Source organism: Physella acuta, unplaced genomic scaffold (genome assembly GCF_028476545.2).
Source record: "Physella acuta isolate Inbredline_101_S28 unplaced genomic scaffold, ASM2847654v3 ptg000187l, whole genome shotgun sequence".
NCBI lineage: Eukaryota > Metazoa > Mollusca > Gastropoda > Physidae > Physella > Physella acuta.
This window is the reverse complement of record NW_026731706.1, coordinates 294,826-318,776: the sequence shown is the minus strand read 5'-3', so window position 1 is coordinate 318,776 and position 23,951 is coordinate 294,826. Positions and strand designations below refer to the sequence as shown.

The 23,951-nt window shown below is 37.1% G+C and overlaps 3 protein-coding genes across 4 annotated transcripts; all 3 read left to right on the top strand.

Annotated features, from left to right (window-relative positions):
• Positions 1-2,562: 2,562 nt before the first annotated feature.
• Positions 2,563-4,935, top strand: LOC131936778 (uncharacterized). The gene is made up of 4 exons (XM_059293840.1): positions 2,563-2,669; positions 3,183-3,400; positions 4,021-4,134; positions 4,606-4,935. The coding sequence occupies exons 2-4, from the start codon at positions 3,200-3,202 to the stop codon at positions 4,921-4,923; spliced, it is 633 nt and encodes a 210-aa protein (XP_059149823.1). The 5' UTR covers positions 2,563-2,669; positions 3,183-3,199; the 3' UTR covers positions 4,924-4,935.
• A 2,659-nt stretch (positions 4,936-7,594) lies between these two features.
• LOC131936812 (medium-chain acyl-CoA ligase ACSF2, mitochondrial) lies at positions 7,595-16,911 on the top strand. The gene is made up of 12 exons (XM_059293891.1): positions 7,595-7,710; positions 8,290-8,481; positions 10,300-10,398; positions 10,510-10,649; positions 11,584-11,799; positions 12,351-12,592; positions 12,877-12,945; positions 13,209-13,313; positions 14,125-14,248; positions 14,834-14,933; positions 15,376-15,506; positions 16,110-16,911. Exons 6-12 carry the CDS (start codon positions 12,416-12,418, stop codon positions 16,346-16,348), a joined length of 945 nt encoding a protein of 314 aa, XP_059149874.1. The 5' UTR covers positions 7,595-7,710; positions 8,290-8,481; positions 10,300-10,398; positions 10,510-10,649; positions 11,584-11,799; positions 12,351-12,415; the 3' UTR covers positions 16,349-16,911.
• Positions 16,912-19,298: 2,387 nt separating this feature from the next.
• LOC131936796 (uncharacterized) lies at positions 19,299-23,938 on the top strand. Of its 2 annotated transcripts, none has more exons than XM_059293874.1 (4): positions 19,299-19,500; positions 20,215-20,411; positions 22,454-22,597; positions 23,470-23,938. In XM_059293874.1, exons 2-4 carry the CDS (start codon positions 20,244-20,246, stop codon positions 23,803-23,805), a joined length of 648 nt encoding a protein of 215 aa, XP_059149857.1. In that variant the 5' UTR covers positions 19,299-19,500; positions 20,215-20,243; the 3' UTR covers positions 23,806-23,938. The 2 variants fall into 2 exon arrangements, with proteins under 2 accessions (XP_059149857.1, XP_059149858.1); XM_059293875.1 differs by having other exon boundaries at positions 19,299-19,508.
• Positions 23,939-23,951: the final 13 nt, after the last annotated feature.

The window sequence follows — 23,951 nt, the reverse complement described above, 5'->3', positions numbered from 1 at the left end:
TGCTATTGTCAAACTGTCTACACACCGCTATGGTCAAACTGTCTTAGTACACACTGCTATTGTCAAACTGCCTTAGTACACACTGCTATGGTCAAACTGTCTACACACCACTATGGTCAAACTGTCTTAGTACTCACCGCTATGGTCAAACTATCTTAGTACTCACCGCTATGGTCAAACTGTCTTAGTACACACTGCTATGGTTAAACTGTCTTAGTACACACTGCTATTGTCAAACTGTCTTAGTACACACTTCTATGGTCAAACTGTCTTAGTACACACTTCTATGGTCAAACTATCTTAGTACACACTGCTATGGTTAAACTGTCTTAGTACACACTGCTATTGTCAAACTGTCTTAGTACACACTTCTATGGTCAAACTGTCTTAGTACACACTGCTATGGTCAAACTGTCTTAGTACACACTGCTATGGTTAAACTGTCTTAGTACACACTGCTATGGTCAAACTGTCAGTACACACTGCTATGGTCAAACTATCTTAGTACACACCGCTATGGTCAAACTGTCTTAGTACACACTGCTATGGTCAAACTGTCTTAGTACACACTGCTATGGTCAAACTGTCAGTACACACTGCTATGGTCAAACTGTCAGTACACAGTGCTATGGTCTAACTGTCTTAGTACACACTGCTATGGCCAAACTGTAAGTACACACTGCTATGGTCTAACTGTCTTAGTACACACTGCTATGGTCAAACTGTCTTAGTACACACTGCTATGGTCAAACTGTGAGTACACACTGCTATGGTCAAACTGTCTTAGTACACACTGCTATGGTCAAACTGTCAGTACACACTGCTATGGTCAAACTGTCAGTACACACTGCTATGGTCAAACTGTCTTAGTACACACTGCTATGGTCAAACTGTAAGTACACACTGCTATGGTCTAACTGTCTTAGTACACACTGCTATGGTCAAACTGTCTTAGTACACACTGCTATGGTCAAACTGTAAGTACACACTGCTATGGTCAAACTGTCTTAGTACACACTGCTATGGTCAAACTGTCAGTGCACACTGCTATGGTCAAACTGTCAGTACACACTGCTATGGTCAAACTGTCTTAGTACACACTGCTATGGTCAAACTGTAAGTACACACTGCTATGGTCTAACTGTCTTAGTACACACTGCTATGGTCAAACTATCTTAGTACACACTGCTATGGTCAAACTATCTTAGTACACACTGCTATGGTCAAACTATCTTAGTACACACTGCTATGGTCAAACTGTAAGTACACACTGCTATGGTCAAACTATCTTAGTACACACTGCTATGGTCAAACTATCTTAGTACACACTGCTATGGTCAAACTATCTTAGTACACACTGCTATGGTCAAACTTTCTTAGTACACACTACTATGTTCAAACTATCTTAGTACACACTGCTATGGTCAAACTATCTTAGTACACACTGCTATGGTCAAACTGTAAGTACACACTGCTATGGTCTAACTGTTTTAGTACACACTGCTATGGTCTAACTGTCTTAGTACACACTGCTATGGTCTAACTGTCTTAGTACACACTGCTATGGTCTAACTGTCTTAGTACACACTGCTATGGTCAAACTGTCTTAGTACACACTGCTATGGTCAAACTGTCTTAGTACACACGGCTATGGTCAAACTATCAATACACACTGCTATGGTCAAACTGTCTTAGTACACACGGCTATGGTCAAACTATCTCAGTACATTTCAGATGCCACAGTAAAGCTGACAGAAAGCAAACCATAGTTTTTTTTTTCTCACGTTAATATCCATGCATAAACTTTTGTAATCTCGCTCTTGAACATTCTAGAATTTTACGCTGATCCAGCTTACATATTCATACACACACACACACAGAAACTGATTACATTCAGAGATAACACACACTCATAAATGTACATATAAACAAACACACATAAGAACCAACCCCCCCCCCCCACACACACACACAGATTCTCAAACTCACTCAAAGATACAACTAGAAACACACACTCAGACACGACACACAATCAAACACACACTCAGATACACCCATACACAAACACACACACACACAAACAAAGGTTGCATCAGCTTGCTACGTCACGAAATAAAAAAGTTAAACTGGGTCGGGAAAGTCCCAATGACGTGGTAGGATGACTAATATGGATAGCCGGTGTGGAGACAGGTAGGGGGAGGAGACAGGTAGAGGGGGGGGGGAGGTAAGTGAGTCATGTGACAAAATATTGTGACAATACAAAAATGCAAGCGATGTAGGCCCAACACGATTTGTAAGTAAAGTCAGTAATTACATAAAAAAAAGTTTAATACAATAAAAAAAAGAAAAAAAAACCCCACATGTAACCTAGTATATAGCTACTGAAACAGGTAAACCTCAGTGATGTTAGGCCGCTCTGACTTTATCGTTGGAAAATTTAACGGGAATTCCCGCTTCGATTCTGTTTCCGAAACTGATCTTAAACTTTCAGGGAAATCCCACTCGCTAGTATATAAAAGACACCGTATTTGAACCTCGCTTTGATTCATCAAACTCCACGATCTAAAACACATTGAAAAATTTTCTGACAAAGGAATAAACACATTTATATCAAGAGTGCTGACTTTCAATTGATGATAATTGTAGTTCTATCTTCAAGACTGATTCAAGTAAATATAGCATTATGATTATTATCTGTGTTATTAATTAAATCCAAGTAGAATGTATATACTATATAGTAGTTGAATTTAGATCTTTAGGTCTATTTATTAAAAATTTGATTGGAAAAACTTGTAGTGATATCAAAACGAATCGTGATCACTTTAGCTTTCAACAAAATCTCTATCCAACTTTTATTAAAGTTATAATTTGACATAATAAATTTGAATATTATTTGGATGAGATCTCTACTTCATTCTTAAATATTGTGTCGAACTTAGTTTCCCCCAACACATTTCAGTATTACCTGTAAACAAGTTATGCGCTATTGAGGCCGTGTGTGCTTTTCTTTTTGGATTTGCTTCGAACACAATCACAGACAGAACATAATCACAGACAGAACACAATCATAGATAGAACACAATCACAGATAGAACACAATCATAGATAGAACACAATCACAGATAGAACACAATTACAGACAGAACACAATCATAGATAGAACATAATTCTCCAATCGTCAGACAGAGAAACAGCAAACATGTCGTCTGTCGGCCCACAAGTTGCCGCCCTTGCCCTGTCGTCCAGTATGGAGAACGGCAGGACGGGAAGTGACGTATCCGATGGAATGACCGCAGCTGTACGTGCCCCCCGTGACGTCAGTCAGGAACCCGTCCTTGAGGAAAATTATCGGATACTGAAGTATAGGCTTCTGGGGCTAATCGATAACTTTCTCAATAAGGTAAGTCTAATCGATAACTTTTTAAATAAGTTAAAACTAATCCATAAATTTCTAAATAAGTTAAGTCACTTTTTGTTGAACAAATCGATACTTTAGTGGTCTGGCATAAAATGTTCACACAGACAAAAACTGCTTTATGTGTTCACTATTATAACATCTGTTTATTTTATAATTCCTCTATATGTACACTATTATAACAGCAGTATGTCCCCTTTATTATAACAGCAGTATATCCCCACTATTATAACAGCAGTATATCCCCACTATTATAACAGCAGTATATCCCCACTATTATAACAGCAGTATATCCCCTTTATTATAACAGCAGTATATCCCCACTATTATAACAGCAGTATATCCCAACTATTATAACAGCAGTATATCCCTACTATTATAACAGCAGTATATCCCCACTATTATAACAGCAGTGTATCCCCACTATTATAACAGCAGTATATCCCCACTATTATAACAGCAGTGTATCCCCACTATTATAACAACAGTATATCCCTACTATTATAACAACAGTATATCCCTACTATTATAACAGCAGTATATCCCCACTATTATAACAGCAGTATATCCCCACTATCACACCAACTGATAACTCTCCTCCCCAGTATACTTCATGGATCACATGGATGGACACCGGGCTGAAAGCCAAAATTTACAAATCTGCCTGTGGTTCGATAAATATTTCACAGCAAGAATTTCCAGAGTTCACAACCACCCAGGTATGTTTTGTGTACGATTTTATTTGATTTAATAGCGACGTTTTTTGATTAATAATTTAACAATTACTTTTCTGATTTTTAATTAAAGAATTAAACCAATAACTTACCAAAAACCCACATGCAACAACCCACCTGTAACAACCCACCTGTAACAACCCACCTGTAACAACCCACCTGTAACAACCCACCTGTAACAACCCAACCACCTGTAACAACCCACCTGTAACAACCCAACCACCTGTAACAACCCACCTGTAACAACCCAACCACCTGTAACAACCCACCTGTAACAACCCACCTGTAACAACCCAACCACCTGTAACAACCCAACCACCTGTAACAACCCACCTGTAACAAACCACCTGTAACAACCCAACCACCTGTAACAACCCACATGTAACAAACCACCTGTAACAATCCAACCACCTGTAACAACCCACCTGTAACAACCCACCTGTTTACCCTCCCCAGTACTCCCGGCTCTACCGTCTGACCCAGCTCTCCGCCTACGCCTATTACATCAAGTCACAGGTCAGTGACCCCAGCTACGGCGCAGCTGCCTGCCAAGACATCCAAAACATAACATCCAATCTACAGATGACATCATCCTGCCTGAAACAACTGGTTCAACCTGACGTCACGAACGACGCCATCTACAACTTTGTCACACAGCACGTCACCACGCCAGAAATCCCCATCCAAAACCAGCGTCCCGCCGTCAAAAGGGCGTTCACTGCCACCGTCCTAACTTTGATGAAGGACACCATGAGTTCTGGTTCTTTCTCTTGATGAAAACATGTTGCGCAGTTCACATTTGGTTGAGTTATACATTAAATATCCTTAAAGCCTGCAAATGTACACCAATATAGAACTTGAAATATTTCCTATCATAAATTATATGTACATAAAGAATGTGGATCATGAGAGATGTGTTGTTAACCATGCAGTATTTTTAAAAACTTTCGCATACAATTACCACTCAAATGTTGTTTATCAAAAGTTCATGAACATTGCATTTAATTAATGTATTGATATGTCCTGCCTTACTATAAAAGTGTTGTTCAGTATTATTTTATACATTGAAGTTTACAAATCTGCTTGTGTCATTTCCTGGCAGATGTGTGTGTTGTAGATATTTATTATTGTATTGATAAACCTGTCAATATTGGCTGTATAAAAATATATTACATGAATTTGTTATAAAATAATTATTTTTACAACAATGAGTCAATAAAAAATGAAAAGTACCTGTTTTTTTTTTTTTTTTTTTTTTTTTTTTTGTGATCATCTTGTTAATTTCGGGAAGATGTTCTGTGAAATTTTGTTTTTATTTATTTAAAACAGAAAGACCATTTTTATACAAATAACGGCCAGTATTAAAAAAAGAGCGATCATTACACTTCAAACTTCAGACAAATATTCACATTTAAAAAAAAATAGCAGTCATTATAGGCATACTTGAGATATTGAAGATCACAATTTATAAAACAGAGCTAGCGGTCATTTAAGTTAAGACATAATTCACATTCACAGATCACACAACTGAAATGTCGTTACTTTGAAGTTTAAATTTCATACAAATAAATTTGAACAATAATGAAGCATTACAAACAAGGCTGCCTAATGAACTTTTATTTGAGTTTGTACGATCTGAATGGTTTGGAATAATGCGTTTTTCCCCGGGGAGGGGAGGAAGGGCAATAAGGGAGAGAGGGGAAAAGGGAGAGAACATTCTAAATTAATCCATCAGACGTTAACCCCGTCGACGTATAGGATTCTAAAATGAGTATTATCAAGCCGCTATTCCCTTTTATCTTTTAACCAGAGGATAAAAACTGTCAGCCGAGGTGATAAAATACACAGTCCAAATTATTCTAACGCTAATCACCTGTCAGTCATTTCATACGTCAATTGTTATCAACTGCTTTGTAGGTTTTTTTCAGGGGTATTAGCAGGCTATGCCGCCTGTAATTTTACAAATGTACGTCTTTTTTTTGCGAAGACTAGTAATTGTAACAGATGGAGATGATTTTAAAGATCAGGGTTAATGGGGTGGGTAAGGGGTCATCCATTTATGACGTCCACACGGAGGTCGGGTGTCCGAAAAAGAAATGGACTTTTGTGGACACGTGCGTGCGGACTGTAAAGGTGGGGGGGGGGGGGGGTCATTGTGGACGTCCACATGTTTGATTTATAAACAAATGAAAACGGCACATAAAATGTAGGTTATACATTCAATTGACAGCTCTTTCGTTGAATATCCCCAGCACAACGGGATAATAAATGTATCAGAAATGTAACTGTATACTGCTAGCTTAAAAAAGAGCGGCAGATTTTGTCATCCATAAATATGCATACATATCTATTAGATAAATACCTTACTCTGGAAGGTGGTGTGCTGTCTTTTTTTTTGCGTTCATATGTGTATGTGTGTGGATGTGTGTCCGTGTATCTGTGAACACGATAACTTTAGTTCCATTATAGCTATGTTGATGAAATTTCATATATATGTATTATATCAAATTTGTAGTTCTGTTTCAACTTTTCAGCGAATTCTGGTAACCGGCAGAGGAGTTTATTCTACTTTTGGTTTTTCAAATGGCTATAACTTGAGTACTGTTTCTGATAGAAACATTAAATTAATTTCACACATAAGAAAAAGATCTATTTCTCTGCCTTCTGTTGGCTTTTGAGTAATTGCCGGTGAACGGAAGTAGTAATTTCCGATTTCTCAAAAACGCATACACATTATACACATTAGCCATGGGTACTCGTTTCTTGTGAATTATGGGCCTATATATTTTTAAGGTTATACTTATTTGGAAAAAAATAATTTATAAAATAGTTATTGGTTAAATCTATATATTTCATAACGCAAGTCTTGATAAGTAGATTTATAGAATCTAGATCTAAATCAAATTTGAATGAGAGAGTTCATTTCTTCATATTCTAAAATATTAGTTAAAGTGTCCAATAGATTATAAAGTGACTCACGCTTTTCTTTATATTTATTTAGATGGTAGTGCATTATTCAATATATAAAGAAAATCATTAATTTCTACTTTTTAGTTCATTATTGCATAAAAGCTTGTTCTTAAAACGTTATTTATGTGTTTTTTATTTTATTTTTGTAGGAGCTTTTCTAGATTAAAGAAGTATTGTTATTAATAATTGTTTTCATTTTTTTATTTGTTAAAACAAAATTATTTGAGTTAGATCTAGTATACCATAAATAAAAATTAATTTACGTGACTTAATGAAAAGTCAATGTAAATGCCACTTTTACAAAAAGCCATCATCTGAAAAGTGGTGATGAAATACTGCATTTACATTGCATTTTTGTTTTTGTTTTTCCGGCCCATCTAAATATAATAATACCACAAAACGGTAACAACTTCCATGATGTAAGACCATACTCAGGACACACCTCGATGAACCACTGCTCACAATAATTCTCCCACCCGCCCCAGGATTTGCATAACATCCTGTACTCTGTTATATAAAATGATTCAGCTGATCGCTTTGTGCTCACACGTTCTTTGGTCACATTTGGCTGTTTCTCTTACAGTGGTTTCTGTTAGTGTGGTTTTTACTTGTTTTTTGATAGTGTGGTGCTTACTCGTTGCTTTGTTTAGAGTGGTGTTCACCTGTTTTATATATATTTTTTAGTGTGGTGCTAACCCGTTTTTTTTTTCAAATATTTTTTTAGTGTAGTGGGGTGCGTACCCGTTTTTTTTCAAATATTTTTGTTAGTGTAGTGGGGTGCTTGCCTGTTTTTTTTTTATAGTTTTGTTAGTGTATTAGGGTGCTTACCTGTTTTTTTTAATATATTTTTGTTAGTGTGATGCTTACTCGTTGCTTTTTTTAGTGTGGTTCTCACATTTTTTGTTTTGTTTTTGTTAGCGTGGTCCTAACATTTATAAAGTTTTTGTTACTGTGGTGCTTACCTTTCTACAATTGCAATATACATTCATAATGATATTAAAGTATTCTTTCTGGACTTACTTATGAATAATATTTGTTTGATCTAGATGAGTTTATTAGAGCTAAGCTTACCAACCCTAGACCCTTCGGTGTGGCGGTGGGGCGTGGAGAGGGGGGGGGGGCAAGTATGAACTGGTTGTGTCCAGCAGTAAATAAATATTTTACTTTCAGTCGACGAGAATGCCAGGCGATATTCCTACAGATGTGTTGATGAATAGGTTTCAGTACCTGGCCAATGAAGACCCTAACAGAGATGGATATGTTTTTGTCAGCCCGACAGTGAAGCGAATTCCCTTATCGAGATACAACCTCTGGGACTTGTGTGGAAGATATGCCTCAAGGCTTCGGCGTTATGGTATTAAGGTATACGCTTATAATGGTATCAATTAGACGTTATGGTATTAAGGTACACGCTTATAAGGTAGCAATTAGACGTTACTATATTAAAGGTACATGCTTATAGTGGTACTAATTAGACACTACGGTATTCAGGTATACGCTTATAATGGTATTAATTAGACGATACTATATTAAGGTACATGCTTATAGTGGTAGCAATTAGACGCTACTGTCTTAAGGTACACGCTAATAGTGGTATTAACTCACGTTAGGGAAAGTAAAGACGGTTGGGCAAAGTGCTGACCACACCATCCCTTCATATGCCGAGGTCACAGAAACAGTTGAACTCTACTTCACTTGCCCCATACACCGTCAGGTTTAAAAGGGAAACTTTACTTACTTTACTTTAATATTGGTATCAATTATAATTTACGGTATTAAGGTACACGCTTACAGTTGTATCAATTAGACACAGCGTTATTAAGGTACAGCCTTACAGTTGTATCAATTAGACACTACGTTATTAAGGTACACGCTTACAGTTGTATCAATTAGACACTACGTTATTAAGGTACACGCTTACAGTTGTATCAATTAGACACTACGTTATTAAGGTACAGCCTTACAGTTGTATCAATTAGACACTACGTTATTAAGGTACAGCCTTACAGTTGTATCAATTAGACACTACGTTATTAAGGTACACGCTTACAGTTGTATCAATTAGACACTACGTTATTAAGGTACACGCTTACAGTTGTATCAATTAGACACTACGTTATTAAGGTACACGCTTACAGTTGTATCAATTAGACACTACGTTATTAAGGTACAGCCTTACAGTTGTATCAATTAGACACTACGTTATTAAGGTACACGCTTACAGTTGTATCAATTAGACACTACGTTATTAAGGTACACGCTTACAGTTGTATCAATTAGACACTACGTTATTAAGGTACACGCTTACAGTTGTATCAATTAGACACTACGTTATTAAGGTACAGCCTTACAGTTGTATCAATTAGACACTACGTTATTAAGGTACAGCCTTACAGTTGTATCAATTAGACACTACGTTATTAAGGTACAGCCTTACAGTTGTATCAATTAGACACTACGTTATTAAGGTGCACGCTGACAGTTGAATCGATTATAATTTACGGTATTAAGGTGGGCCTTTCAGGCTATAATTAGAGTTTCAGTTAGACATTACGGTATTAAAGTAGGCCCTACAGTGTTAACGTAGAGTAGTTTCGGTTAGACGTTACGGTATTACTATACAGGCTAATAATAGAGCAATATGAAATGTGTTACGTTTAGAGACTGAAATATGACTTCAGTCAATACCAAAATTAACCTTTATATGTCAATTACATCCTTCAACCTAAACCAACTCCATTTGTCAAAGTCAATCACCAATCAAACCAACCTCATTTGTCCACTTCAATCACCAATCAAACCAACCTAATTTGTCCACTTCAATCACCAATCAAACCAACCTCATTTGTCCACTTCAATCACCAATCAAACCAACCTCATTTGTCCACTTCAATCACCAATCAAACCAACCTCATTTGTCCACTTCAATCACCAATCAAACCAACCTCATTTGTCCACTTCAATCACCAATCAAACCAACCTCATTTGTCCACTTCAATCACCAATCAAACCAACCTTATTTGTCCACTTCAATCACCAATCAAACCAACCTCATTTGTCCAATTCAACCACCAACAAACCCCATTCGTCCAAAAACCAACAAAACCAACCCCATTTGTCTAACCACCAACCAAACCAACCCCATTTGTCTAACCACCAACCAACCCTATTTGTCCCTAGACTGGTGATGTTGTGTGCTCTATGATAAAAACCTCCCGGACGAAACTAATATCGATGTTTGGTGCCATAGCTGCTGGTGGTGTAGTTGTCAATGGCATGGTAAGATGGCGTCTATGACTTATTACAGGGTGTATTTTTTAATGAAATTATAGTTCATGTTATTCAGAAAGTGAACCTATCTGTTTACATATTCGTGCTCTCTTTATCAAGACTATACAAGCGGACGGTCAAGATATTTTTAGAGTCCTCAATATTTCAAAGTGTAGGACAATCATAGCGTCGTGGGAAAACCCGGAATTTGTTTTTCTTCAGAGATTTTTAAAGATTGGAGAAGCGGATCTTGTTGTAGGGTAGGTATGGCGAACTTGAAAAAACAGTCCCAGTCCCTGCTCACAAAAGTTTATGCCAGAACTTTATATATATATATATATATATATATATATATATATATATATATATATATATATATATATATATATATATATTATTTTTTATATTTTTTAATTAATAAATTAATTTATTTATTTAGTAGCTGTTCATAAAATCATAAAAACTGTAAATGTTCAAGTTGTGACGTACAATAAATAATTATAAAACATTCAATTTTTCTGTGTATTATATAGGCCTACTGTTTTCGCCTAAACCTAATGATACCTAAAGGGGAGCCGGACGTTTTCCCGAAAGACACTTGCCCGAATGCCGTTTGCCTGAAGGCCGATTTCTCAAATGGACACTTGCCCGAATGCGACAAATGCCCGAATGGACACTTGCCCGAATGCGACAAATCCCCGAAGTGTCCATTCGGGAAATCGGCCTTCCGGCAAACGGCATTCGGGCAAGTCTTCTTCTTCTTCTTCGTTCTTAATTTTTAGTGTTGGAAGGGATCGAGTCTTATCTTCCAGGAGGTTTGAACACGAACCTTTTTTCGAATTTATCAACCATGAGCTTTGCCGACTCGACCATGCTTCCATCACAATTAAGCGTTACGTGTCAACTGGTTATGCGCCATTGAGGCATTTGACTCCGAATTCAGCCTGCTTTTCTTTTTGGATTTGCTTCCATAGCCTTTGTCCAACCAAGAACAAACTACAAGGCAGCAGTTGTTTGATTTTGGAGTTGTCTCTCCTAGAAGAGTGGTTGTCCCCAGCCCGAGGGTTCGAACTCGAGACTTTTCGGTTTAGCAACCATGAGCTTTACCGACTCGACCAGCCGACCCCTATTCGGGCAAGTGTCTTTCGGGAATTTGTCGTAGACCCACCTATTAGATGTGTTTAACTATTACAGTGCAGAGAGCATACATCCAGTGGAGTGTGACCAGGCCCCGTGGTTAAAACAACTGATCGTTAAACAGTTAAACAGCCACGAAGACCACACAGCTTTCCTCTCTCGTCTAGCTGATGAAGAATTCTATGTCGCCCCCGTCACGGCCGATGACGAGGCTTACATTTTCTTGACTTCCGGCAGCACTGGCTACTCTAAGATGGTGCCGAGAACACACGGGTAAAAGAAATAGAACAGCGGTGCTAGGAGAGGGGTTGATTAAAAAATGGCCAAATTAATTATCAGTCAGCAGTAAAACCTTGTTAAATAATTTTTGACCAATTTATAAAATCTAAGTACATTTTAGAGACCAACTACTCTGTTTTAGTATATTGCTTTTTATAAGTTTTAATTATAAGATGGTTTTAACGTATTTTTACGAATATATATATATATATATATATATATATATATATATATATATATATATATATACATATACATATACATCCATACATACATACATACATACATACATACATACATACATACATACATACATACATACATACATACATACATACATACATACATACATACATACATACATACATACATACATACATACATACATACATACATACATACATACATACATACATACATACATACATACATATATATATATATATATATATTATATATATATATATATATATATATATATATATATATATATATATATATATATATATATATACAGATATATTTAAACTATTTAAATCTCAAAGGGAGTGTTTAGCAATCGCAGATAGTATCAAGCAAAGACATTCATATCGTCCTCAACAACCGTATCATGGAGTGGATGGCCGGGTTCCCCAGTCTATACCTAGGGTCTGGGGCGACAACCATAGTCCAAGAATACCTAGATAGTTCAGCCACAATGAATATAGTTGATCTTTGGAATATTGCCTGCGATGAAGGAGCTGATGCTGCTATGCTTGTACCGATAGAAATCATGGACCTTAAAAAGGTGAACTCTACGTGTGTTTTTTTTTACATTTTAATTATCCACAAGAGACACAAGTGCATACATGCCAGTTCAGCAGCAATACGAAGGCTAATTGCTCTCGTAAATCAAATCGTATGTATATAACAGCATTTACACTTGTTCTGGTAACTCAAATCATTGGTAAACCACAACACGTGCACTTTATCTCATAACTTAAATCAATCTTTAATTTGGGTGAGCTATTGGAAATGAGTCCATAATTAACATTCAAATTAATTTAATCTGGACTTAATTTTCGGTATCAGGCTTTTGATAACGGCACAGTTACAAGGCGAATTAAAAGAATTATCATCGGAGCCATGCCCATAAAAAGGGTAAGGATTGAAAATGAGAAGTGTTAAATATTTGTTTTAGAAGTAGGACTACAAAAATGTATGTAGATAATAAACGTCGACACAATCTCATAATCTTTTATAAGTTAGTGAGCGTTTGGTTTTTTTTAAACGCGATTTGCAACTGTTGCATGTTGACGTTGTACATACAACTTTTTTTTCTTATCTAGTTTGTGTTTGAACTGCTGAATGTCATTTGCAACTGTTGCAACTTTACGTTGTACATAAAACTTTCTCTGATCTAGTTCGTTTTTGATCTGGTGGACGTCATTTGTGACGAGTACATGGCGATATATGGGTCTACTGACTTGGGATATACTGTCCTTGGTTTGGTCACAGGAGATATGAAGGTGAGAGGAGAAACATCAGACCACTTATCCTAGTGTTAGTTAGCAGTACCAAACTAATGTTAATTATTGTCATAAGAAAAGATAAGGCACCGTTGTCTAGCGAGTTTTCTAGAATATAACGAAGCCTGACAACGATATGTGTGTATGTTTGTGCTCGTGATTTAAGTGGACACATATAATAATCTCCTGCACTGAAAAAGTCTAGGGCGCTTTTACAGTAGGGTACACTGAGCTTCGACCACAGGTGCTTTGACAAACCCTTTCTGTGGACAAACATTCTAGATCAAATCACCTATGGTCAGAGCACCTGTTGTCTAAGCCACGCTGTGGACAAACAACCTGTGATCAAAGACTCTCTATGGACAAAACATCAATCCACATGTGGTCAATACCCCGCTGTGGTCAAACCACCTATTGTCAAACCACCTATTGTCAAACCACCAATTGTCAAACCACAATAGTCAAACCACCTATTGTTAAACCACCTATTGGCAAACCACCAATTGTCAAACCACCAATCGTCAAACCACCTGTTGTCAAACTACCTATTGTCAAACCACCTATTATCAAACTACCTATTGTCAAACCACCTATTATCAAACTACCTATTGTCAAACCACCTATTGTCAAACCACCAATTGTCAAACCACCTGTTGTCAAATCACCAAATGTCAAACCACCAATTGTCAAACCACCAATTGTCAAACCACCTGTGGTCAACACTCTCCTGTGGTCGAAGCCTCTAAAACCGATTACCTTACTGTATATGGTATTTGTAAATCCTACAGCAAATATTTGTATTTATCACCAGAACACAGTGAAGGATTGCTACACTGGCGACCGTCTAGTGGGCGGCACACAAATGAAAATTGTGGACGAGATAACAAATATGGAAATCACTTCAAAAAATCGCACAGGGAAATTATTTTTTAAAGGTGGGAAAGCATACAATGTGTGCATTTTATCTATCTTAATGACTGTTTATATTCTAATTAATGTAACTTTTTTAGGCTTATATAAAGAATTATTAATGAAGAACTATTTTCAACTATTTGTTATGTGTGTATCCAGAACAATTTTACAATGCTGGTCGGTGGGCGTGTCTATGTAGAAGATCGACAAAGCAGGTAATGATAGAAAGGCTGGAAATAAATCATCGCATCATCTTTTCCCTAAGGCACAAAGGGCCGCCACAGACAGCTATTTCACCTTTGCTGGTCCCTGGCAATTTTCTAGGCAGTTACACAAGATCTGATTGTGTCAGTGTTTTTTTTTTCTGATGTGCGTCTTCACGTTTCCCTTGGCTTTCTCTGTTTCCTTTTCACCTGAGTCCTTAGCGCCTTACTGTAATACCATCAGGATTCAGTCTTTAAGTAGGCTGAACAAAATACTCATTTGAACTCAGGACCAATCAAGTCAAACTTGTGCCAACACATCAGTGCTTTTTTTTAAACTTGGACATTTTATAAATCGAATTTCGTAAACTTTTGTCAACTTGATCAGCATCTTCCTTTCCTCAGGTGGGACTGTCCTGCGTCGCTACATGGGTGTGGAGTCATCAACCACTGCAGTGTTTACAGACGACGGCTGGTTCGACTCTAACGATGTGGGATACATTGAGTAGGTTAACACATACGTCGAAGGGAATATCTGAGCAGAGCAAAGGGTGTGATTAGCCTATATATACATGTGTATATATGTATGTCAGTATATAGGCCTATGTGGGTATATATATATATATATATATATATATATATATATATATATATATATATATATATATATATATATATATATGTATGTATATGTATATATATGTATATATAAATATAAATATAATTATAAATATAAATATAAATATATATATATATATATATATATATATATATATATATATATATATATATATATATATATATATATATATATATATATATATATATATATATATATACGTGTGTGTGTATGTATGTTTGCATGTAAATAAGACATGTTTACGTCTGAAAATGAGAAATGGCATTACGGCTAGCAATATTAAAAACTCGGTCTATTATCCCATTAGTGAGTCTGGCGGTCTGGTCGTCATTGGGAGAACGTCTGATTACATCTTGGCTGGCTTTACCGTAGTCCACCCCCAGTGGCTGGAGGAGTCGATCATCAAGTGTCCAGGTGTCGCCTCGGTCGTCGTTGTAGGTCGGTCACATTCGTGTCTTCTACTCTCGACTGTAAAGTCAATGTTTGCTAAAGTTAACATCACCAATACTAAACAGTGTTTCTTCCAGACTTTTTTTCTCCTGGAGGGGGGGGGGGGGGGGGCACTTGACATGTTTGGGCGGTGGGGGGTGGGGGGGGCGGACAACATTTTCCGGTGGGGGGAGGGGACCTTGGTAAAAGTATGTGTTTTCTATATAGGCCTACATTCCATTTCGTTCGGGGGCGGTAGACTTTCTTCGGGGGGGGGGGGGGGGGGGGGGAGCACCACCCCCTCCCCACCCATCCCACCTTCCCGAGAAGATGCTTGGAAGAAACTCTGATACTAAATATAGTGGTGTCAGTGGTATTATTTCCATTACTAAATGTTTTAGTATTAATTGCCACTGCTAAAGATAGTAGTATTATTTTCTACAACGATATTGCTTGTTCTCCCCACTGAATTTCTTCCTTACCAAATATACGTGATTTATTTTTATTTATTCAGTATAAACTCTTTCAACAAAGATTATCGAAATTATTATTTTAACGTTTTAAATGAACACTTATACCAATTTTAACAAAAGCATATAAAAATACTTGCAGGAATTTCCCATCCAGTCAGATTCCAGGAACTGTGTGTTTGTGTTGTGAGGGAAAAACATTCAAACTTGACAGAACAGGATCTGAAAGAGTTTTGTAAGAAGATCTTTTTTGACACTCACATCTCCCCAGAAGAAGTTCCGGAAAAATTCTTTTTTACTGATTCTTTCCCGCATACCTTCACGGGCAAAGTCCGGAGGAAAATGTTGGAAAAAATGGCCGCTGAACATTTCCAAAACTGATTGACTACACACAGGGCTAACTGTCATCGTACATGACACTCTTTTTAATACATTTTTTAAATCTCTGTTTTGTAAGGTGTCCAGAAATGCAATTTAAAAAATTGCAAGAAACTAACTTAGGTAAAAGTTTTCATCTGATGCTAGAAGATAGCTTGTTATTTATGTAAGGATCTCATTTCAGTTGTCAATTGGTAACAACGATGAAACTGGTTGATACATCTTAGTTTGATTATGTGACTGATTATTATTGTACAAAAAATAATTTAATCCAATTAGTTAAAAAATGCCGGAACGGAGTTATAGTTATTTTATTTTCTACGTTTAAATTATTGCGAGTTTTTAAAAAAAAGTATTTGGCCCCATTACATTAGTGGCAGAGAACTGTAGTAGCGTACGCAGCGAGAGCAAGTGCCCCCCCCCCCTCCGGAGAAAAAAAGTCTGGAAGAAACACCGCCTGCATACGCTCTGTGTAGGTTGCTCATACGCCTTGCTGGAATATGACAATGATGATCAGTGTAGTAAATCAATGATTATTTAATTCTACTGCAGCTATTTTAAACAGAGCAAGGAAATGGCTTTTTTTTTTTTTTTTTTTTTAAATTGGTATATGGTGATTTATGAATAATTCTCTGTTATTTAAAAGAAAAATTGTAGCATTGTTTACTTTTTCTGACATTTAGAAAAGTTAAATAAACGACAAAACCAAGAAAATTGTTCTTTTTTTTTAAATTCTGAATTCGCTAACTTCCAAATTGATAGGTTGAAACAATTACTATATAGAACATGTAAATATTTAAAAAAAACATTTAATAAGTAGCAGCAGCCATGATAGAGTATGGTTTCAGTAAATACACACACAACTACACACAATTTTAGTCACGCATTGTCTATCATCATTTTAACACATCGCCTGGTGCGATTATATCAGTCACCTGTATCGGGCACATGATTGTATCAGTCACCTGATTGTATCAGTCACCTGATTGTATCAGTCACCTGTTATAGTCACCTGTATCAGTCACCTGTATCAGTCACCTGTATCAGTCACCTGTATCAGACACATGATTGTATCAGTCACCTGATTGTATCAGTCACCTGTTATAGTCACCTGTATCAGTCACCTGTATCAGTCACCTGTATCAGTCACCTGTATCAGTCACCTGTATCAGTCACCTGTATCAGTCACCTGTATCAGTCACCTGTATCAGTCACCTGTATCAGTCACCTGTATCAGTCACCTGTATCAGTCACCTGTATCATTCACCTGTATCAGTCACCTGTATCATTCACCTGTACCAGTCACCTGTATCAGTCACCTGTATCAGTCTGATATAACTGGCCACATCACACAGAGCCAGCAGCCACCGCTGGTTATCAAGGGAGACAACAGTAAATCACACCATGAAGTTTTTTTTCTATATATATCGACTTTTTAATCTAGTAGGTTATTATTAATTTAATATCTATCGTTTAGCCCTTCTTGATTTTGTAAATATGCATATCCTTGAAGATATGGGGGTGGGATTGACAGTGGTGTAGTTAGCGATAAATATATCCGGTTAACTCTTTACAAAACACGCTTTTAACTTAACTGCAGTGTTAAAAACCCTTGTCACTTATTCCTACAAAACAAAGTGGGTCGATATGCTGAAACTAACAACAGCCAAGCTGTTAAATAATATAAAGAAAAAAAAAGATTTTTTTTCAACACTACAGAATACTAACTTTAGTTTGTACAAGAAACAGCATAAAATAATCAGACTCGATGTGTTCTTTTCTTCTTCTGCTTCGTTCTTAATTTTTAGTGTTGGAAGGGATCGAGCCTTATCTGCCAAAGGGTTTGAACTCGAGACTATTTCGAATGTATTAACCATGTGCTTTGGCCGACTAGACTGCGCCTCCATCACAGTTAAGGATACGTGTCTACTGGTTATGCGCCATTGAGGCCATTGACCCCGATTTTAGCCTGCTTTTCTTTTTGGATTTGCTTCCATAGCCTTTGTCCAACCAAGAACAAACTACAAGGCAGCAGTTGTTTTATTTTGCAGTTGTCTCTCCTAGAAGAGTTGCTGTCCCCAGCTAACGAGCCTCATCTGCCCGAGGGTTCGAAATCGAGATGTTTTGGTTTAGCAACCATGAGCTTTACCGACTCGACCGCGCCGAAAAAGCATAAAAGAATCAGACTCGATATGTTCTTTTGATCTTTGAGTTTTTAATGGATTTTATTTCAAAGTTTGAAACAAAACCCGAAAAACTACTAGCACGGATGTAACAGAATACTCAAGTGTATCATTTCCTGGTCACAACGATCTAATAATCAAACCTGAGGCGTCGCGAGGCGGGGGAGGGGGTACGAACCATTAAGGGGGGGGGGGGGGGGGGAGGATGACACCAAGACGAAAAACAAATATAGAAGAAAAATGCATTTTTTGCCAGTTCAGTTAATGAATAATTAGTGTTTAAAAGTCTTATAAGTACACATTGGCCATCTAAAAAATATATACACACACAAATACACAAATACACACACACACACACATATATATATATATATATATATATATATATATATATATATATATATATATATATATATATATATATATATATATATATATATATATATATATGTGTGTGTGTGTGTATATATATAAATATAATATATGTGTATGTGTATGTGTATGTGTGTATGTGTGTGTGTATGTGTGTGTGTGCCGTAGGAGCGGCACGGTTTGCCCCAGATACCCAGTGGTGTGTAGCAGGATCTTGACTGACGGATCCTGCACGCCAGGTAAGTTGACAGCGACACACGTGTAAGAAGATCAAGTAATCCGCTTGTTACACGACAGATGTTTGCGAGTAAAGCATACCTTTAATTAATTTCTTATCCATGCCACCTTGCGTGGCGGTGGGGGTGGGGTAGTGGGTGGGAGATTGCTGTTGAGTCGAGCAATATCCGCGAAGATCAGGGAAGTTTTAAGGACGTGCCGTAAGTAAACCAAATTAGTATGGACATTGGCTGGGATAGATCACGTGATTCTGTACAGCGGAAGTTTCTGTCATACCACGTTGTTCTGTTTACTCTTGAGACTTGTGTTTTACAGAAAAGTAAAAGGACCTGCTTGAACAAGACAAAGTAACAGATAACTAAGGTACTAAGGTATTGTTTTTTTTAGTGTTGTTTGTTACGCTTGTGTTTTGAGAGATGAAAACAATGTACAAAGATATGGCCTACATCTCCAACTGTGTTATTTATATTCGTTTCCTTAATTTATGAACTCTTTTCTCATACTTGATGTCAACACCATTCCACCATAATAATGGTATTCTTAGTTTTATCAGCTCTACTTTCATTCTTGGTCGCAACACCATTTCACCATGATAACGGCAATGGTGTTCTTCGTTTTATCAACTCTACTCTAAACTGTTTATACCTTCCTAATTAGTCACCCCCAACCCCCCCCCCAACCCCAACTACTGACTCTTATCCTCCCTTAATATATACCTTTTGTCCAAACCATCCCCACATTTGTCCACATCATCCGCACATTTGTCCAAACAGTTATCCTTGCCTTCTCAAAACTTTTACAAGTCTGTGTGTGTATGTGTGTGTGTGAGCATGCGCATGTGCGCGTGTGTACGGGTGATACTGTTCGCATGTTTGTGTACAATAATGTGTACACATAAATCAATAAACTTTTGAATTATAAGCCAACCTCTTACATTTGAATTATAAGCCAATCTCTTACATTTGAATTATAAGCCAACCTCTTACATTTGAATTATAAGCCAACCTCTTACATTTGAATTATAAGCCAACCTCTTACATTTGAATTATAAGCCAATCTCTTACATCTTAATTGCAGCCAATAGAAAACAAATTGTAACGTAACCTATGATGACGTCAGCTGGCCCGGAAGTTGCACAACTGGCCCTCACGTCATGCTCAGGATTTTCTATCTGTGACGTCACTGACGGCCAAAATGTGGATCCGGTTATTCTAGACAATTATCGGATCGAAATTGGCAAACTACAAGAATTGCTTTCTACTTTTTCTGCAAAGGTAGTTATGATTTATAACACTATCTTTATACCACTAATTTTTTAGACTTGTCAATGTTTAGTGATTATAACACTGTCTATACCACTGTACAGATTGAGACTTGTCAATGTTTAGTGATTATAACACTGTCTATACCACTGTACAGATTGAGACTTGTCAATGTTTAGTGATTATAACACTGTCTATACCACTGTACAGATTAAGACGTGTCAATGTTTAAGGGTTATAACGATGTCTATACCACTGTGTTGACTTGAGACGTGTTAAATTTTAATGGCTTTATTAGATGGCAGTCAGTAGAACTTAACTAGGTGTAAATCGATACGATTTCTCATTCTTAGTCATGTAACTGTAATGCTTTCAACAGTTTTATTTACAAAGTCTGAGCAGTGATTTTTCCAGACTTCTCCGGGGGAGGGGGGGGCACTTTTTCTCCGGGTGGGGGGCGGACAAATTTTTCCGGGAGGGGGGGGGGGCGGTCACTGTTAAAAGTATATATTTTCTATATAAATTCTATTTCGTTCGGGCGGGGGAGGGGGTAGACAGTCTTCTGGGGGGTTACGTCCCCGAAGAGATGCCTGGAAGAAACTCTAAGTGAGGCGTAGGTACCGTTAATTCACTGAATGTTTGTGTAATTGTTTCTTCAGTTTATGAAAGCTTGTGTTACATTTAGAGTGTCGGTGGGGCGCTTGGTTAATCTCTAGCTATCAGTTAATAAGTAATGGGCCTCTTTAGTTGTGCAATCCTAATTTATAAAAGCCCAATGTGCGCACATCTCTCTCTCTCTCTCTCTCTTTCTCTGTCCGCAAAAAATTTTCGCCGGACATCACGTCAGAATCGGCAGCGATATATCGAGAATTTTTTACGGACTTTTGTTGAAAATAATATGTTAGATGTTTTAAATGTATAACCACAATTTTATTTAAAGAAGAAAAATAAAAATTTAAGGCGTATTCGAATGTAGAGAAACAGTATTATTTATGCAACCGGAAAAGCATTAATATATGTGAAAAAGAACGCATAAAACTGTGACGTCACTATTGCTTATACATTAACTAATGACGTCATCTGCCGTGTTAAGAATGAAAAGAAATGAACTATTTCATTCAAATTTGATTTAGATCTACGTACACTATGAAATGTATACAATACAATTTTTCCGGCCTAAACTCATAAAATTTATTTTATGTATTTGGATTCTAGATCTAGAGATTCTAGATCTAGACTAAATCTAAATCTAAATCTACGCAATAACTAGATCTAGACGTAGACGCTAAGATCTAGATTTAGACTCTAACTTCTCTAAAATCAATTCCAAAAATAAATGTCTATATTAGGACTAAACTATTTCAAGACTTATTTATTTTATACAAAATCTTTGTTTGGAACTGGCTAATTTGGGATAAAAAATTAATTTGAAAGAATAGGCATATTCGCGTAAGTTAAGATTTTAAAATACGTGTTTCATTCTCCGTATTTTATAAGGTGCCTAAATAGCGGAGATGTTAGTGTACATTGAACCACGCAGGTGGTGCGGGTTCGAGACACAGCAAGTCAACTTGGTTAATGTATTCTTTTTATTATGCTCGGGCTAAATTTAAAAAAAAAATTCTTTTAGGAATCTAGATCTAGATCTAGATTGTCGGGTGTCCGATAGGGCACTTCCCGGCGCCGCAGGCGCTTCAAATTTGGCATGATCTTGCCTTGGTGCGACAGAACACGGGGGCCGGTTGGCCGAAAAGTCTACGATGTGGGGGTCAAAACTGACCTCGACTGACCGGTACCTTATATGAGCTATAAATCGAAAAAAAATGTCCACGGAGGAACCTCTTCATAACTCTTGAGGTCGTAGACCGACCTTCGGGCGAATTAATTAAGCATTCAAATTCTCAATGTTTTCGAAAGCCTAAGCGAAGCTGGGCAGCATGCCTAGTTAGTCATAACTGATTGACGTCTTTAAGTCAAGTTGTGTAAGTAGCCATACTTTATCAGTAGATCTATGCTGCCCAGTGTAACAAATGCCACTGTTTCCACGCTTTCAGTGGGTAAGCTGGAAAATCGTTCTGGACAAGAAGAAAATGGCAGAGGTCAAACATTGGGTCACCACAGAACTGAGTATCGTGCAGGTTACCTGTAACACGGAGCTACCTGCTGTACAGGATACCTGTAACTGTAACACGGAACAGGTCAGTTTTTGGGGCCATGGTCATGTATAATAAATAAAATGTATATAAGATGTATGGTATGATTATACATCTCAAATGTATAGAATATATGTAAAATGTGTAATCACTGAAATAAAGTTAGATCTATTTAATTTTGTTAGCTAGGTTTTATTCAAAGTAAGAGGAACTAAAATTAAAATACAATAGATCTTATGTGAAGTCTAATGGATGTCCCTTACTTGCCCATACGAATACCTAATGATTTGTATGTCTATTTTAAAAAAAAAAATTTCTGGTCTGTGACCATTGTACGGATGGCTAGTCACCTTAAACATACACATTTTTGTTTACACATGTTTAATATCGACAGCATACGACGAGGAAGAGTATAGAGCAGGGGTCGGCAACCTGCGGCTCGCGAGCCGCATGCGGCTCTTTTGATATCAAGATGCGGCTCACCAGCTTCTTGAACAAATACTAATAATCTTAATAAAAAAATAAAATATTTGAAATTTAAAAAAATGTTTGTGGCTCTTTAAAACCAGGGAAATTTTGAAAATTGTAACTTTTGGCTCTTCCGCTTCAAAAGGTTGCCGACCCCTGGTATAGAGAACCCAAAGATTTGAAAATCAGGCGAAATTGGGGAGGGGGGGGGGGGCTTAGTTTATCAACGGCTCTGTGTACCAAATTTTTCATTTCTCTTAGCGGCATTGTAGCCAATTTAAGTTGTTAATTAGCATTTTTGTAAAAAGTAAAATAGTTTATTATGAATATTAATCTGAAACGCTACATAAGAAACACCTATAATTTCTTCTTTATTTCTAGTTTTCTATACTTATATCGTAAACTACAGAATTTGGTGGACCTAAATTAGTTGTATCTACCCCCTACAGCAATGTCGCCTCTACAGTCTAACACAGATGTCAGTCTACGCCTACTTCCTTAAGACCCACCTCAACCACCGGGATTACGGAATCCACGCATGCGCGGACATACAGGAAATAGTTATCCGACAATTGAAGGCCACGTGCTTGCTGAAACAGCTGCTCCAACCGGAAGTCTCAAACGACGACATCTTTAATTTCGTCAAAAAACATTTCACCCGACCGGCCGTCTCGTTCAAAGGCAAAACGCCGCTGGAAATAAGGGCGTTCACTATCCTTGCAGTAGATCTGATGAATACCACCATGAGTTCCAGCCCATTTTTCGTGTGTTCTTTAAAAAACTAAGAAATGATACGACATTAGCTTCAGCTCATTTATATATATAAAAAAAGCTTTAACGAGATAGGAAGTTTTTGGTAGATGATGTCACATTCTAGGTGAGGGAGAAAGGGGTTCAGATTTTAGTAGGGATATATTGAGAGGGGTGAAAT

What these genes read in the sequence shown, in the direction of transcription:
- LOC131936778 (XM_059293840.1), top strand. Translation starts at nt 3,200, where the DNA reads ATGTCGTCTGTCGGCCCACAAGTTGCCGCCCTTGCCCTGTCGTCCAGT. An exon ending in TCGATAACTTTCTCAATAAG is followed by an intron (nt 3,401 to 4,020) that starts GTAAGTCTAATC and finishes TCTCCTCCCCAG; the next exon opens with TATACTTCATGGATCACATG. An exon ending in CAGAGTTCACAACCACCCAG is followed by an intron (nt 4,135 to 4,605) that starts GTATGTTTTGTG and finishes TACCCTCCCCAG; the next exon opens with TACTCCCGGCTCTACCGTCT.
- LOC131936812 (XM_059293891.1), top strand. Translation starts at nt 12,416, where the DNA reads ATGGAGTGGATGGCCGGGTTCCCCAGTCTATACCTAGGGTCTGGGGCG. An exon ending in GAGCCATGCCCATAAAAAGG is followed by an intron (nt 12,946 to 13,208) that starts GTAAGGATTGAA and finishes TCTCTGATCTAG; the next exon opens with TTCGTTTTTGATCTGGTGGA. An exon ending in AGGGAAATTATTTTTTAAAG is followed by an intron (nt 14,249 to 14,833) that starts GTGGGAAAGCAT and finishes TCCTTTCCTCAG; the next exon opens with GTGGGACTGTCCTGCGTCGC.
- LOC131936796 (XM_059293874.1), top strand. Translation starts at nt 20,244, where the DNA reads ATGATGACGTCAGCTGGCCCGGAAGTTGCACAACTGGCCCTCACGTCA. An exon ending in TTTCTACTTTTTCTGCAAAG is followed by an intron (nt 20,412 to 22,453) that starts GTAGTTATGATT and finishes CCACGCTTTCAG; the next exon opens with TGGGTAAGCTGGAAAATCGT. An exon ending in GTAACTGTAACACGGAACAG is followed by an intron (nt 22,598 to 23,469) that starts GTCAGTTTTTGG and finishes TACCCCCTACAG; the next exon opens with CAATGTCGCCTCTACAGTCT.